At 46.4% G+C, this 16,808-nt stretch overlaps 1 protein-coding gene across 23 annotated transcripts in view; it reads left to right on the forward strand.

Moving 5' to 3' along the window:
• LOC121532940 (receptor-type tyrosine-protein phosphatase S) overlaps positions 1 to 16,808 on the forward strand; it is a 225,496-nt gene that overhangs the window by 78,295 nt on the left and 130,393 nt on the right. For all 23 annotated transcript variants that reach the window (XM_045226526.1, XM_045226525.1, XM_045226528.1 and 20 more), the window contains exon 3: positions 11,690 to 11,835. In XM_045226526.1, coding sequence (XP_045082461.1) covers positions 11,690 to 11,835 — 146 coding nt within the window. The remainder of the gene's footprint in view (positions 1 to 11,689; positions 11,836 to 16,808) is intronic.

A 16,808-nucleotide genomic window follows, 5' to 3' on the forward strand; every position in this document is an offset into this window, starting at 1 on the left:
GCTTTTGAATTCTGATCATGCAGTTCTGATCATAGAATTCAGAACACGTCATGTGTCTACACCTACATTTAAATGTGTCTGGCGTGTCCACATTGTGTCCGATTCCCTTGTCCAGCGCTATATTCTAACTACAACATTTACAGTGCATTCGGAAAGTATTCAGACCCCTTTACTTTTTCAACATTTTGTTACATTACAGCCTTATTCTGGAATGGATTCAATCGTTTTTTTCCCTCATCAATCTATGTAAAATACCCCATAATGACAAAGCAAAATATATAGGAAATATCACATTTACATAAGTATTCAGTCCTTTTACTCAGTACTTTGTTGAAGCACCTTTGGCAGCGATTACTGCCTCGAATCATCTTGGGTATGATGCTACAAGCTTGGCACACCTGTATTTGGGGAGTTTCTCCCATTCCTCTCTGCAGATCCTCTCAAGCTCTGTCAGGTTGGATGGTGACCGTCGCCGCACAGCTATTTTCACGTCTCTCCAGAGATGTTCGATCGGGTTCAAGTCCGGGATCTGGCTGGGCCACTCATGGACATTCAGAGACTTGTCCCGAAACCAAAAAAATTACCATTATTATCTTGCTTGGAACAGCGGTTGCTCAGTCTGGGACTCCTGAGCCTCCGTAGCTCCAACCCCTTGGCCCAGTTGGACTGGAGTGAGAAGAAGAAGATGGCCCGCTCTGATGTTTGGTCTGACAATCCAGTCAGCACACTCAGTTTGTGAATGACTGCATCCAAGATTACTCCATCCACCGCCTTGCCACGAGAGCAAATCCCAATTAACCTCTCTTCCCCTGCCTTAATTGAAAAAGCAATTGTTTAATTAAGTCGTTAGATTTGCCAGGCAAGGCGAGGATTACAGTATATCGGGTGGTGAGAGAGGCCAAATGAGCCCTCAGAAACTCCACTGCGTGGCACAGGATTTGCACGGGATGACAATAGTTTATTGATGGGACGAAAGCTATTTTCTGTTAAGAGCAAAGATCTAACATGAGACCTACACCAGTCAATGAGTGGAGGATCAAGAGCCATACGTCCTCCAGCATCGCTACAGCTAGCATGGGGAGCTGGGATATCCTCATACATCAAACCTCCGTCTTAGTGGTTCCCATGACAGTTTACACCACCGATGTAACTCCGCAGTGGGGTACCGGAGCAAGCGGTGAGTCTCATTAAAAAAACTATCCCCGGGAGGCCCAACCGACCACCTCTTTTTCCCATACATGCTCCTGCTTCTTTCGTTCTTCCACTTCCTGATTCAACCTCTTCTTCACAGCAGTCGATTAGCCCTAGCCAGGAGCAAGAGTTTGCTAAAGACAGCAAACCCAAGACAAAAGAGCAAGAGAGGAAGGGGTATAGAAACAGAGGCCAGTTTCCATAGCGATGGATCTTGCCTGGGCAGCCGGTGAAAATTGGTTCCTGATTGATGGGGGCTTGATGTGTTGAGGCCTGGAGGGTGTTGGGGGTTTGAGGGTGGAGGGGTGTTAAGCCAGGCCCTAGCCAGTCAGGGTTCTGTAACAAGTGGCTAGCATGCTGAGATCTGTGGATGTGGGCCTACCCCACACTGCTGAACCGCAAATGTTTAAGTAGGTTAGGAACGAGGTGCTGGTTCCTTGAAAACTCATATTTTTTCCCTACGACATTTCTTCTCCATTACTGACTAAATGTATTACCGTCCAGCAATGAAAAAGGATTGTGTCCTGTCAGAAAATGCTAACAGGGCTAATCCAATTTGTACACATCAGTAATTATGATGTGCATGTTTGGTTGTGTGCGTTGTAACGATAAAGCTTATGTGGCCCTCAAATATGGCAGTTTCTATTGTTCTCTAAGCCAGCAGCATTTACAAAAAATGTAACACAGAAATCCCTCTAATCTTCCTCCACTGTTATTGGCTTCTGGAGTATTAGATAGGCAGGTCAAATTAGGTTGTGAATAGCATCTCTAATATGTCCAAATGTTCCTTTCACCACCAAATATGCCTGTAAAAGGTGTTATCGTCTGTGAAAGGTGCCTATTTTGATCAAGATGAAAGACAAGTGGCTTCCACCCCTTTTCGCAAATCATTCAATGGTTAGATGAGGTACAATTTTGTCCTCTTCTTTCCTAAGCCACATCATAATGGGTCCTATTTATTCTCCAAAAGCTTCTCATCGATTACAGTATTAGTCATAAAACCAAACCCTACTATCGCCCGATTTACCTACTAAATGGCGACGTGAAAGTACTGCAAATGGTACACTCACATGGCGCGAAAGGCTATTTGAAAGGAGGCGGTGTCATTTCTCTTATCTGGGTGAGCAGAGCCTACCAGTCAGTAGGGGGATGCTACATTAGCAAAACAAGTGTCTGCTTTACACAGTATGGGTTAGCCTTCCCCGCTAGCAGCGGCAGTTGGCTCAGTAAAGATTCCATTCTATGTCCCTGTGAAGATAGCTCACTCCCCCCATTTCAGGTTATTTCTGCCCCGATGTCATCTCCTGCTTGGCAGATAAACTGGGTCCTGTTTGCTTTATCAGTGTAAAGCTGTACATTTCTCCATTTGAAAGAGGCCTGGGATAGAGGGAGATACTGAGGGACAGCTCGGCTACCGAGGACTATGTCCTCTAGATGCCGTCTCAGCTGAGGTAGAATGAGAAATAGGAGTAATGAAAGTCCCAATAGGATTAATCTAATGATACATCTTATTGAAACCAATAACCCACTTGTCAGTGATACACCAGTGTGTTATTGTGGACTTTTATGGACTTTTTCCAGGCATTGCAGTAAAATTGCCTAGATAACATCCAGGCTATACCTAGATGATAATGTGTTTGTATTTTGGTAGAATTTTCGATATCATATTGTTTAGTTTGCAGTGATTTTGCTTATCGTGGTGGAATGAGAAGGCAATTTATTTTCAATAGCCAATTTCTATCATGCAATTACTGCCTGCATGACAGTGGTGTTCAGATGCTAAATAAAGGGTCGAATTCAACAATAACCACCAGCGGTATGCCTGAGGCAGGAGGCAATTGAAAATGTTTAAAGGTTAATTATGCTGTTCTTGGTTGTCATGCATACACACACACATACACGCCATACACACACACGTATTGCGTTCCATTCAGAGACGTACAGACATGGGCATGCACCCATGGGCATGCATTTTCTCACACACGCACACACACACATGCACACACACACACACACACACACAGTCTTGCGCAGCTAACCTTGTGGGGACATACAATTCAGTCCCATTCAAAAAAAAAATTTCCCTAACCCCAAACCTAAACCGTACCCTTACCCTAACCTTAACCCTAACCCTAACCCAAAAACCTAACTTTAACCCTAAACCTAACGCTAGCTCCTAACCCTAACCCTAAAACTAACCCTATCTCCTAACCCTAAACCTAATTCTAACAATAATTCTAACCTTAAAACTAAACCCCCTAGAAATAGCATTTGACCTTGTGGGGACCAACAAGAAGTCCCCAGTTGGTCAACATTTTCTTGGTTTACTATTCTTGTGGGGACTTTTGGTGTGCATGTTTGGTTGTGTGCGTTAAACACGTCCACACACACATACACACACACACTACCTGCTCTCAACTTCTCATAACGGCCAGATCCTCTGTTCTCAGCTGGGTATAAAACAGTGCCTGAGGCCAGGAGTGACGGGTGTTAGAGCTTCACGTCTGCTCTGGTTGCTCACTGGACTCTGAAGGCTTCGCTGCCTTTTCCTGCTTTCCATTTCTACCTTTCCCATCCCTCTCTTCAATTTCTCTTCTCTCTCCATTGTTCTTCTTTTTTTCTCCTCCCTCTTCACCATCTCTTTTCAACTGTCACGATCGTTGAACGGAGTAGACCAAGGTGCAGCGTTGAAGGCAAACATACTTTATTATCCAAAGTGATAACACGAACAAAACAATAAACGAATAATGTGACGTCCTAGGTTAAACAACCAACACAGAACAAACCAAAAGGAACAAGATCCCACAACATCTGTGGGAAAACAGCCTGTTTAAATGTGGTTCCCAATCAGAGACAACCAGCAACAGCTGACACTCGTTGCCTCTGATTGAGAACCACACTGGCCAACATAGAAATGACACAACTAGAACTACCACACAGAACATAAACACATAGAATCTACACACCCTGGCTCAACATATAGAGTCCCCAGAGCCAGGGTGTGACAGTACCCCCCCCCAAAGGCGCGGACTGCGACCGCACCTCAACATAAACCAAACAGGGGAGGGCTGGGTGGGCATTCCTCCTCGGAGGCGGTTCTGGCTCCGGGCTTGCCCACCACCCTCCAATAATCCCCCCGTAGCGCCCCTGGTCCGGTCTGGCCCCGCTGGCTGGAGCTGGACTGGACATCGTAGGAGCGGATTGCTTAAGCTCCGGTGTGGAGCACCTGACCAGGCACCGGTGACCCAGGCACGGGTTGTGCCGGCTTGGTGCGTGGAGCAGGAACGGGCCGGACCGGGCTGACGATGCGCACCCCTGGCTTGGTGCGTGGAGCAGCAACGGGCCGGACCGGGCTGACGATGCGCACCCCTGGCTTGTTGCGTGGAGCAGCAACGGGCCGGACCGGGCTGACGATGCGCACCCTGGCTTGGTGCGTGGAGCAGGAACGGGCGGACCGGGCTGACGATGCGCACCCCTGGCTTGGTGCGTGGGCAGCAACGGGCGGACCGGGCTGACGATCGCACCCCTGGCTTGATCGTGGAGCAGCAACGGGCCGGACCGGGCTGACGATGCGCACCCCTGGCTTGGTGCGTGGAGCAGCAACGGGCCGGACCGGGCTGACGATGCGCACCCCTGGCTTGGTGCGTGGAGCAGGAACGGGCCTTACCGGGCTGACGACTCGCATCCCTGGCTTGGTGCGTGGAGCAGGAACGGGCCTTACCAGGCTGACGACTCGCACCCCTGGCTTGGTGCGAGTGGCAGGAACAGGCCGGGCCGGGCTGGCGACGCGCACCGTAGGCTTGGTGCGAGGGGCAGGAACAGGCCGGGCCGGGCTGGCGACGCACACCGTAGATTTGGTGCGAGTGGCAGGAACAGGCCGGGCCGGGCTGGCGACGCGCACCGTAGGCTTGGTGCGAGTGGCAGGCACAGGCCGGGCCGGGCTGGCGACGCGCACCGTAGGCTTGGTGCGAGTGGCAGGAACAGGCTGGGCCGGGCTGGCGACGCGCACCGTAGGCTTGGTGCGAGTGGCAGGAACAGGCCGGGCTGGGCTGGCGACGCGCACCGTAGGCTTGGTGCGAGGGGCAGGAACAGGCCGGGCTGGGCTGGCGACGCGCACCGTAGGCTTGGTGCGAGGAGCAGGCACAGGCCGGGCCGGGCTGTGGAGACGGATAGGAGGCCTGGAGTGAAGAGCTGCCACAACCCGTCCTGGCTGAATGCCTACCTTCACACACTCTGTGTGAGGCATCAGCACAGGACGTGCAGGGCTGTGTACCCGTACTGGCATAACAGCACGTGACACTGGCGCAGGATATCCGGGACCGAGGAGAGGCACTGGAGGCCACGAGCGCTGAGCCGGCACACTCCGTCCTGGCTGCATGCCCACCTTCGCACGACACGTGCGGGGTGCTCGCACAGGACGTACCGGACTATGCCGGACCACTCGTGGCACAGTACGCAGCTCCGCATACCCCGGAACCTGCCCAGTCTCATGCTGCCATGCCTGAGTACGGGGAGCCTCCCGGTGGCCTCCTCTCCTAAACTCCCAATACGCCCTGTGGCAGCCTCCTGCTGCCCCGTCGCCCATGCCGTGTGCCCCCCCCTAAAAAATTATTGGGGGTGCCTCTCGTCCGTCCGACGACGACACTGTTGACGCCGTTGCTCCTCTCTCGCTAGGGCGTTAACCTTAGCCCATGGCCCTTTTCCCCCGAGCATGTCCTCCCAGGACCACAATTGGCCCACCTGGGCCATCGCCAACCTTTCCAGCTTCTTACCCGGCGCTTCCTCCCATGTCCAGGCTGCCTGCTCCTGGACACGCTGCTTGGTCCTGGTATGGTGGGATCTTCTGTCACGATCGTTGAACGGAGTAGACCAAGGCGCAGTGTTGAAGGCAAACATACTTTATTATCCAAAGTGATAACACGAACAAAACAATAAACGAATAACGTGACGTCCTAGGTTAAACAACCAACACGGAACAAACCAAAAGGAACAAGATCCCACAACATCTGTGGGAAAACAGCCTGTTTAAATGTGGTTCCCAATCAGAGACAACCAGCAACAGCTGACACTCGTTGCCTCTGATTGAGAACCACACTGGCCAACATAGAAATGACACAACTAGAACTACCACACAGAACATAAACACATAGAATCTACACACCCTGGCTCAACATAAAGAGTCCCCAGAGCCAGGGTGTGACATCAACAGCTTTATTATTTCACTCTCTGAAAGCTTCTGCTATGGGTTTAACCTAGGAGAGAGTACCTTATGAGTACTTTGGCATTGTTAGATTCTGAACAAACAGAGTACGGACGACTAGTAAAAACTCAAACTACGTTTATTCAACCCACTGGGTGCCTCAGCTGCAAGCACATATTTATACCTTCCGACTAGGCGGAGTCACCCACTTGCATGTCTAAGAGAAACAATCCTTCTTTGTTGCTAGGCAGGAACTCAGTCTGTTCCTAAGTCCTCTGCCCCCCCACCCCCCCTCCTAGAGATTTTATTCTTCTTCTCTCTTCAACTGTTGACCTTATCTCGAGTTGAGTTCCACATCCCTCCTTGTCCTAGTTCTACAGCAACTGGCCTGCCTTATCAGGAACTGAGACTAGACTGTTACTCTTCGCCTCCTTCCTTAGAAATATTAATATTCTGCAATAACATGTTTGAACAGCTATGAACATTCCATACTTCCCCTTGTCCCACACAGTAACTTTCCATACACAAGGTTCCTATTTACCCTTCATTGACCCCTAACATATAAATTTCTTATACATGTAAAGTAATCAATGCGTTCTAATATGGTGACATGAATAAGTATATTTCAAGCCAGAATCCTACAGTATTATTTCATTGAGGAGATCAGGGGAATGCTCCTGATCGACCGGCTGGTCTAATGGGCACTGGGCCTGGGGACCCAACCGGAGCCGGCCAGTACAGAGGCTACTAACAGCTTGCCCATGTAAATATCTCAGTTACCCCCGTCTATATAATCTTATTTATTATGATTTAAAAGGCTAAAAAGCTGATCCTAGATCCTACTATTTTTTCATACGGGCCCAGGAGTCATAGTGGAGGAATGCTACACAAAATGCAGCTGCAAGCCACGCACCCGTCACTTTTGCTAACGGAAGATACAATCACTGAGAGCCAGTAAGATTCTGCAGTCAAAATATTTGTGTCTACTCATTCGACAGTTGAATTGCCAGAGCACAGGGATCAATTCGTCAACACGCCGACAAGATAGCCGTAAAAGGTGAATCCCCTCTGCTTCTTTTCGAAGGAAGAAATGTCACAATCTTATCTCTTGTTGCTTTCATCAGTGGACAGTATTACTGTACCATAGAAGAAGACTATGTGGCGTCGATGGCTGACTGCCACGGGTCATCAGCCTGCGCCGAGTCTCTCTTCATCTCTCTTCATCGCATCATTTGTCTTGTTTGTTGTTGAGCCGTAACGTACATCACGTAGAGAAGACACCTTGGCTGGCCTCCCATCGCTGGAGCTGCATCTTGAATGGTACCCTATTACATATTTAGTGCACTACTTTTGACCAGGGCCCATAGGGTTCTGGTCAAAAGTAGTGCACTATTTCAGGAACAGGGGGCCATTTGGGATGCGGCCTGGGAATACTGTAGGTAACCTTAAGAGGGACTGGTCGCCCCAAATCAAAGACCGATGTGGTCACGTTTTGCTTGGTGTCGATTGGACTCTTTCTGACTCATGTATAGGCCTGTGTGTAATGGCGCTGGAGGGGATGGCTGCTGTTTTACGGGCTCCTAACCAACTGTGCTATTTTGTAGTAAGTTATGGAGGTAAGGCAATAAATAGGCCATAGTGCAAAATAGTTACAATTTCGTATTAACACTGGAATGATAGATGTGCAAAAGATGATGTGCAAATAGAGATACTGGGGTGCAAATTAGGAAAATAAATAACAATATGGGGATGAGGTAGTTGGGTGGGCTAATTTCAGAAAGGCTGTGTACAGGTGCAGTGATCGGTAAGCTGCTCTGACAGTCTCCAGCTTAGGTGGTGTTGGCTTTGGGGATGACTTTGGGGATGACCAGTGAGATATACCTGCTGGAGCGCAGACTACGGGTGGGTGTTGCTATGGTGACCAGTGAGCTAAGATAAGACAGGGATTTGCCTAGCAGTGATTTATAGATGACCTGGAGCCAGTGGGTTTGGCGACGAATATGTAGTGAGGGCCAGCCAACAAGAGCGTACAGGTCACAATGGTGGGTAGTATATGGGGCTTTGGTGACAAAACGGATGGCACTGTGATAGACTACATCCAATTTGCTGAGTAGAGTGTTGGAGGCTATTTTGTAAATTACATCGCCGAAGTCAAAGATTGGTAGGATAGTCAGTTTTACGAGGGCATGTTTGGCAGCATTAGTGAAGGAGGGTTTGTTGCGAAATAGGAAGCCGATTATAGATCTAACTTTTGATTGGAGATGCTTAATGTGAGTCTGGAAGGAGATTTTACAGTCTAACCCGCCTCTACCATCCGTTCTATTGGCCAACGTGCAATCACTGGAGAATAAACTGGATGATCTCCATTTGAGACTATCCTACCAACGGGACAAAAACTGTAGTGGCTGAATGACGACACGGATAATATACAGTTGGCTGGGTTTTCCGTGCATCGGCAGGACAGAACAGCTACGTCTGGTAAGACGAGCGGTGGGGGTGTGTGCCTATTTGTCAATAACAGCTGGTGCACAATGTCTAATATTAAGGAAGTCTCAAGGTATTGCTCGCCTGAGGTAGAGTACCTCAGAGAAGCTGTAGACCACACTATCTACCAAGAGATGTTTCATCTATATTTTTCGTAGCCGTCTATTTACCACCACAAACCGATGCTGGCACTAAGAGCGCACTCATTAAGCTGTATAAGGCCATAAGCAAACAAGAAAATGCTCATCCAGAAGCAGCGCTCCTAGTGGCCTGGGACTTTAATGCAGCAAACTTAAATCCATTATACCTAATTTCTACCAGCATGTTACATGTTTAACCAGAGGAAAAAAACTCTAGACCACCTTTACACACACACAGAGTTGCATACAAAGCTCTCCCTCACCCTCCATTTGGCAAATCTGACCATAATTATATCCTCCTGGTTTTTACACTGCTGCTACTCTCTGTTTATTATCTATGCATAGTCACTTTACCACTACCTACATGTACAAATTACCTTGACTAACCTGTACCCCCGCACATTGACTCATTACCGGTACCCCCTGTATATAGCCTTGTTATTGTTATTTTATTGTGTTACATCTTACATCTTAACTCTATTTTTTGAACTGTATTGTTGGATAAGGGCTTGTAAGTAAGCATTTCACGGTAAGGTCTACACCTGTTGTATTCGGCGCGTGTGACAAATAACATTTGATTTGATTTGATTTGATGGGAGTGTGGGTGTGTGTATGGATGGATGTGCGTGTGTGGATGTGTGTGTGTGTGTGGATGTGTGTTGCAGGTGTGTAGATGTCTTGTGTGTGTGATAGAGATTGTTTTTGGAGTATGTTGAACTTTCTGTGCTACGCTTCTGCTATCCTCAGGCACTGTCTCGCTCTCTCTCTCACTCTCTCTCTCTCTCTCTCTCTCTCTCTCTCTCTCTCTCTCTCTCTCTCTCTCTGTTTCAATCTCTACATCTCTTTCAGTCCCTCCCTCAACCACCCTCTCTCGCTTTCTCCCTGTCCCTTTCTCTCTACACCCCATATTCCCTTTCTCTTTCTATCTCTCTGCCTCTACTTTCATTTTCTACCCCACCAACTCATCCACCTTTTATCTCTCCTTCTCCCTCCCAGCCATCCCCCACCCACTCCCTCCCTCCCCCTCTCTCCCTCCTCCCTGTCTCTCCAGCTCTCTCTCCTGTCCCTAATCAAATGCAGCAGAGCTCTCCTTTGTGTGTGTGTTTATAGGGGCCCAGGGAGAGGAGAGAGAGTAAAGAGAGAGGGGGCCTGCCTGCCCACGGCCCGTTAATTATTAATCCACATGTACGCGCTCCGCACGTTTGATCATCCCCACATATCCCTATGCCCCGGAGTTAACAAGTTCCCCCAGAGAGTTCCCTCTACCCAGCTTGTTGTTGTGAGAGCTGACCCCCAATCCACCAGAAAACGAGCTAAGACACTCAAACGTAGCACCGTCCTCCTAAGCAAGTCTGGTAATATCAGAGAATATTAGGAAGAAAGCGAACTTGTTATTATTGATTTTAGTTTTTCAGTCAAGATGAGGGATGTTAGGTAAAAAAAGCTTCAAAAACCTTGGAAGCAAGGTGTTAAGTTTAGTTGGAATGCAGAACAAATGAGTTCTCTGACTTCTTGTATCTTGCCTTAAACTCCCGTCAGCCCCCACACCCGATTGGAATGCCCAACAAGGAACGCACGGTTGGCAGGTTCATCATCCTATTATCCCCCGATCCCATTCTTCGGTTGGCGTTTGCGTATGTACGTCTGGCTCAACCAGTGAGGGACGTGTGTGGGTTTTGGATGGGCTCTCTATGAGTAGGGGGGGACGTGTGAACGTGTGTGTGGGTGCATTTATGTATGGGGTGGGGCATAAAATCAAGACAGAAGCTGCTCTGTGGGTGCTTTATTATTCATTGCTCCATTAAATTATTCATGTCGGCGTCAGTGTGTCAGGGTGTGCATTGTCTGTAGTGTAATTACCTCTGTGTTGATACACGGCCGCTCGCTTCCCTTCCTTCCACCCGCTCTCCATACATCCAAGCCCCATGATTCCCCTCACCTCTCCAGTTCTCCATAGGCTATCTCTCTCTGCAGCACAGGGAGTGGATGTGTCTAGCCATGACATACAGCGGATGAATGAGGAATTCCAAAAGGCCACTCAAGCCTTCATTACCTTCTCATACAATTAAAGTATATGGGGGGGGGGGGGTGCACACAAACTTTTCGAAGTGTAATTACCTTCATTTGCAGCTACAACTGTCCCCGTAATGAATTGGTTTAGCTGGAGCTTGCTGTTGAACATTTGAATACCTTAGCCTAAAAGCAAACCTTAGCCCATGGTTACCTTTTCTTAAGACTTTGCCACTGGACTAGCATAGTGATGTCCTGGCTCATATTTAGAAGATTTGCAGCAAAAAATATATACAGTACCAGTCAAAAGTTTGTACACACCTACTCCTTCAAGGGTTTTTCTTTATTTTTACTATTTTCTACATTGTAGAATAATAGTGAAGACATCGAAACTATGAAATAACACATATGGAATCATGTAGTATCCAAAAAAGGGTTAAACAAATCAAAATATATTTTATAATTGAGATTCTTCAAAGTAGCCACCCCTTTGCCTTGATGACAGCTTTGCACACTCTTGGCATTCTCTCAACCAGCTTCATCTGGAATGCTTTTCCAACAGTCTTGAAGGAGTTCCCACATATGCTGAGCACTTGTTGGCTGCTTTTCCTTCACTCTGCGGTCCAACTCATCCCAAACCATCTCAATCTGTCTCTGTCTCCAGCGCCACCAAGGTTCACTAAAGTTCCCGTCGACCAGATCGGTGTATCCGGTGGCGTGGTCTCGTTCGTGTGCCAGGCGACGGGAGACCCCAAGCCTCGGGTGAGCTGGAACAAGAAGGGGAAGAAGGTCAACTCCCAGCGCATTGAGGTGAGACATTAAAGCCTTGTAACCCTACACTGCCCCATACTGCTGTGGAGGTAGTATGGAATTATGAATACCCAACACCCCCTATTTTAACACACATAATATAAACCATTTAGCTGAAGTTTTTATCCAAAGCAACTTACAGTACAGTGAGTGCATACATTTTGGTATATGTGGCCCCAGCGGGAATTAAACCTTTAACCCTGGCATTGCGAGTGCTCTTACCAACTGAGTAACACATCTATTGATTAATTTGACACGGATGTATCACTTTTCTGTTTCACTAAGGTTAGCTCGGTAGATAATTTACTTCATATTTCCTTGAATTAGCACACAAAATACACCACAATTAGTTGTCATGACAGACAATGGTTTGCATTTAACCAGGCATCAATTATAAGACACCACCGCATGTTGAGTGACATGACTTTGCACAGTGCCAATACACTCTACTTGTCCTCTTGCACTTGAATGACTAGCTGAATGAAACGTTCGGTGCTAGTAGTGGCAGTTGCAGGTCTACTTTCCCCTATGCACGCTTTGCGTTATTCATGATGTTTGTTTGTTGTGTGTCTCTGCGTGAGCCCAGATGCCGGCTCTAAAGTTGTGATTGATGCTCAGTGTTTCCTTAATTAAAACTCGCTCCTCGCGCCGGCAATGTACACACACACATAAACATACACATACACACACTCTCTCAGCTAACACAACACACATACTCACATTAACAACGCTGCCAGCTCACTGGGAACGAGAGAAAAAGGTGAGAAGATGGAACCCTGGCATGAAGAGGAGCACGAAAAAATAGATAAATAAGCCAGTGAAATATCATGACGGAGGACAAAAACAGTCCAACCTGAGCAGTTTTGCATTTTGCGTTCTCCTTCCGCCGCATACTAAAGACAAACACAAACCCAAGGGTATTTAGCCAGCGATTGAACTCTGGGTCAAATTATTGCTATTTCCCCTCTTTTAAACAGTAATTTTACGAAGGAGGTTAGAAATCGTTACATTCCCCCTCAAGCAGCTTTTTGCTTTGATATTGATTGGGATGTGCACTCAGTCACAGTTACTGTTCCTCATTAGTGTTGTAGCCTTGAGATTTATCATGACTCGACGCTGAACCTTTCCTTTGGCTGACAAAAAGCACAGCAGCACGTCACTGCACACGGTCACCCATATTGATCCACGTGTTTGTTCTCTTCCTTATATAATGATGAAATCACATGTATAGTGCAACATATGAGTACAATATAGTGCAACATATGAGTACAATATAGTGCAATATATGAGTACGATATAGTGCAACATGAGAGTAATATATGAGCACACTGACGGTTATGTTCTGATTATTAGTAGAGATGGCTGAGAATGAGAGTTTATGTTTTAAAAAAGTACTTATACCTTATCATAATTGTCCTAATGTACGGCTTTGAACATTTGAATACCTTAGCCTAAAAGCAAACCTTAGCCCATTGTTACCTTTTCTTAAAACTTTACCACTGGACTAGCATAGTGATGTCCTGGCTCATATTTTGAAGCTTTGCAGCAAAAATAATATATACAGTACCAGTCAAACGTTTGTACACACCTACTCATTCAAGGGTTTTTCTTTATTTTTACTATTTTCTACATTGTAGAATAATAGTGAAGACATCAAAACTATGAAATAACACATATGGAATCATGTAGTAGCCAAAAAAGGGTTAAACAAATCAAAATATATTTTATAATTGAGATTCTTCAAAGGAGCCACCCTTTGCCTTGATGACAGCTTTGCACACTCTTGGCATTCTCTCAACCAGCTTCACCTGGAATGCTTTTCCAACAGTCTTGAAGGAGTTCCCACATATGCTGAGCACTTGTTGGCTGCTTTTCCTTCACTCTGCGGTCCAACTCATCCCAAACCATCTCAATTGGGTTGTGGTTGGGTGATTGTGGAGGCCAGGTCATCTGATGCAGCACTCCATCACTATCGTTCTTGGTAAAATAGCCCTTACACAGCCTGGAGGTGTGTTGGGTCATTGTCCTGTTGAAAAACCAATGATAGTCCCACTAAGCGCAAACTAGATGGGATGGCGTATCGCTGCAGAATGCTGTGGTAGCCATGCTGGTTAAGTGTGCCTTGAATTCTAAATAAATCACAGACAGTGTCACCAGCAAAGCACCCCCACACCATCACACCTCCTCCTCCATGCTTCACAGTGGGAATTACACATGCTGAGATCATCCGTTCACCTTCTCTGCGTCTCACAAAGACACGGCGGTTGGAACCAAAAATCTCACATTTGGACTCATCAGACCAAAGGACATATTTCCACCAGTCTAATGTCCATTGCTAGTGTTTCTTGGTCCAATCAAGTCTCTTCTTCTTATTGGTGTCCTTTAGTAGTGGTTTCTTTGCAGCAATTCGACCATGAAGGCCTGATTCATGATGTCTCCTCTAAACAGTTGATGTTGAGATGTGTCTATTACTTGAACTCTGTGAAGCATTTATTTGGGCTGCAATTTCTGAGGCTGGTAACTCTAATGAACTTATCCTCTGCAGCAGAGGTAACTCCGGGTCTTCCTTTCCTGTGGAGGTCCTCATGAGTGGCAGTTTCATCATAACACTTGACATTTTCTGGATTGACTGACCTTCATGTCTTAAAGTAAGGATGGACTGTCATTTCTCTTTGCTTATTGGAGCTGTTCTTGCCATAATATGGACTTGGTCTTTTACCAAATAGAGCTATTTTCTGTATACCACCCCTACCTTGTCACAAAACAACTGATTGGCTCAAACACAAAGAAATCACACAAATTAACTTTTAACAAGACACTCCTGTTAATTGAAATGCTTTCCAGGTGACTACCTCATGAAGCTGGTTGAGAGAATGCCAAGAGTGTGCAAAGCTGTCATCAAGACTGTCACATTGTATAATGATTACTCCACCCAACACAAACACGTACAGTGGGGGAAAAAAGTATTTAGTCAGCCACCAATTGTGCAAGTTCTCCCACTTAAAAAGATGAGAGAGGCCTGTAATTTTCATCATAGGTACACGTCAACTATGACAGACAAATTGAGGAAAAAAAATCCAGAAAATCACATTGTAGGATTTTTTATGAATTTATTTGCAAATTATGGTGGAAAATAAGTATTTGGTCACCTACAAACAAGCAAGATTTCTGGCTCTCACAGACCTGTAACTTCTTCTTTAAGAGGCTCCTCTGTCCTCCACTCGTTACCTGTATTAATGGCACCTGTTTGAACTTGTTATCAGTATAAAAGACACCTGTCCACAACCTCAAACAGTCACACTCCAAACTCCACTATGGCCAAGACCAAAGAGCTGTCAAATGACACCAGAAACAAAATTGTAGACCTGCACCAGGCTGGGAAGACTGAATCTGCAATAGGTAAGCAGCTTGGTTTGAAGAAATCAACTGTGGGAGCAATTATTAGGAAATGGAAGACATACAAGACCACTGATAATCTCCCTCGATCTGGGGCTCCACGCAAGATCTCACCCCGTGGGGTCAAAATGATCACAAAAACGGTGAGCAAAAATCCCAGAACCACACGGGGACCTAGTGAATGACCTGCAGAGAGCTAGGACCAAAGTAACAAAGCCTACCATCAGTAACACACTACGCCGCCAGGGACTCAAATCCTGCAGTGCCAGACGTGTCCCCCTGCTTAAGCCAGTACATGTCCAGGTCCGTCTGAAGTTTGCTAGAGTGCATTTGGATGATCCAGAAGAGGATTGGGAGAATGTCATATGGTCAGATGAAACCAAAATATAACTTTTTGGTAAAAACTCAACTCGTCGTGTTTGGAGGACAAAGAATGCTGAGTTGCATCCAAAGAACACCATACCTACTGTGAAGCATGGGGGGTGGAAACATCATGCTTTGGGGCTGTTTTTTCTGCAAAGGGACCAGGACGACTGATCCGTGTAAAGGAAAGAATGAATGGGGCCATGTATCGTGAGATTTTGAGTGAAAACCTCCTTCCATCAGCAAGGGCATTGAAGATGAAACGTGGCTGGGTCTTTCAGCATGACAATGATCCCAAACACACCGCCCGGGCAACGAAGGAGTGGCTTCGTAAGAAGCATTTCAAGGTCCTGGAGTGGCCTAGCCAGTCTCCAGATCTCAACCCCATAGAAAATCTTTGGAGGGAGTTGAAAGTCCGTGTTGCCCAGCGACAGCCCCAAAACATCACTGCTCTAGAGGAGATCTGCATGGAGGAATGGGCCAAAATACCAGCAACAGTGTGTGAAAACCTTGTGAAGACTTACAGAAAACGTTTGACCTGTGTCATTGCCAACAAAGGGTATATAACAAAGTATTGAGAAACTTTTGTTATTGACCAAATACTTATTTTCCACCATAATTTGCAAATAAATTCATAAAAAATCCTACAATGTGATTTTCTGGATATTTTTTTCTCATTTTGTCTGTCATAGTTGACGTGTACTTATGATGAAAATTACAGGCCTCTCTCATCTTTTTAAGTGGGAGAACTTGCACAATTGGTGGCTGACTAAATACTTTTTTTCCCCACTGTATATATATACAAAAGTGATGTAACCCAAACAAAGAGCGAGGTGTAACCTCTTCACAATACACGGGACGAGACCCGTAAACAACAAGAGCACTATACACTGTACTCACGAGACCAACGGACATGGGACAATAATCGACAAGGACAATGTGGAACAGAGGGCACATATATACACATACTAATCAGGGGGAATGAGAACCAGGTGTGCGTAATGAGACAAGACAGTCCGGGGTTGGTGGTAATGATCCATGTCAGTGACACCTAGAAAGCCGGTGACATAGACCTCCGGAACTGGTGAACGGAATGAGCAGCAGTAATGGGGGGATCCGAGACAAAGGCAAAGGGTGGCTACTTTGTTTAACACTTTTTTGGTTACTACATGATTCCATATGTGTTATTTCATAGTTTTGATGTCTTCACTATT

Source organism: Coregonus clupeaformis, chromosome 17, assembly GCF_020615455.1.
Source record: "Coregonus clupeaformis isolate EN_2021a chromosome 17, ASM2061545v1, whole genome shotgun sequence".
In the NCBI taxonomy this organism is placed as follows: domain Eukaryota; kingdom Metazoa; phylum Chordata; class Actinopteri; order Salmoniformes; family Salmonidae; genus Coregonus; species Coregonus clupeaformis.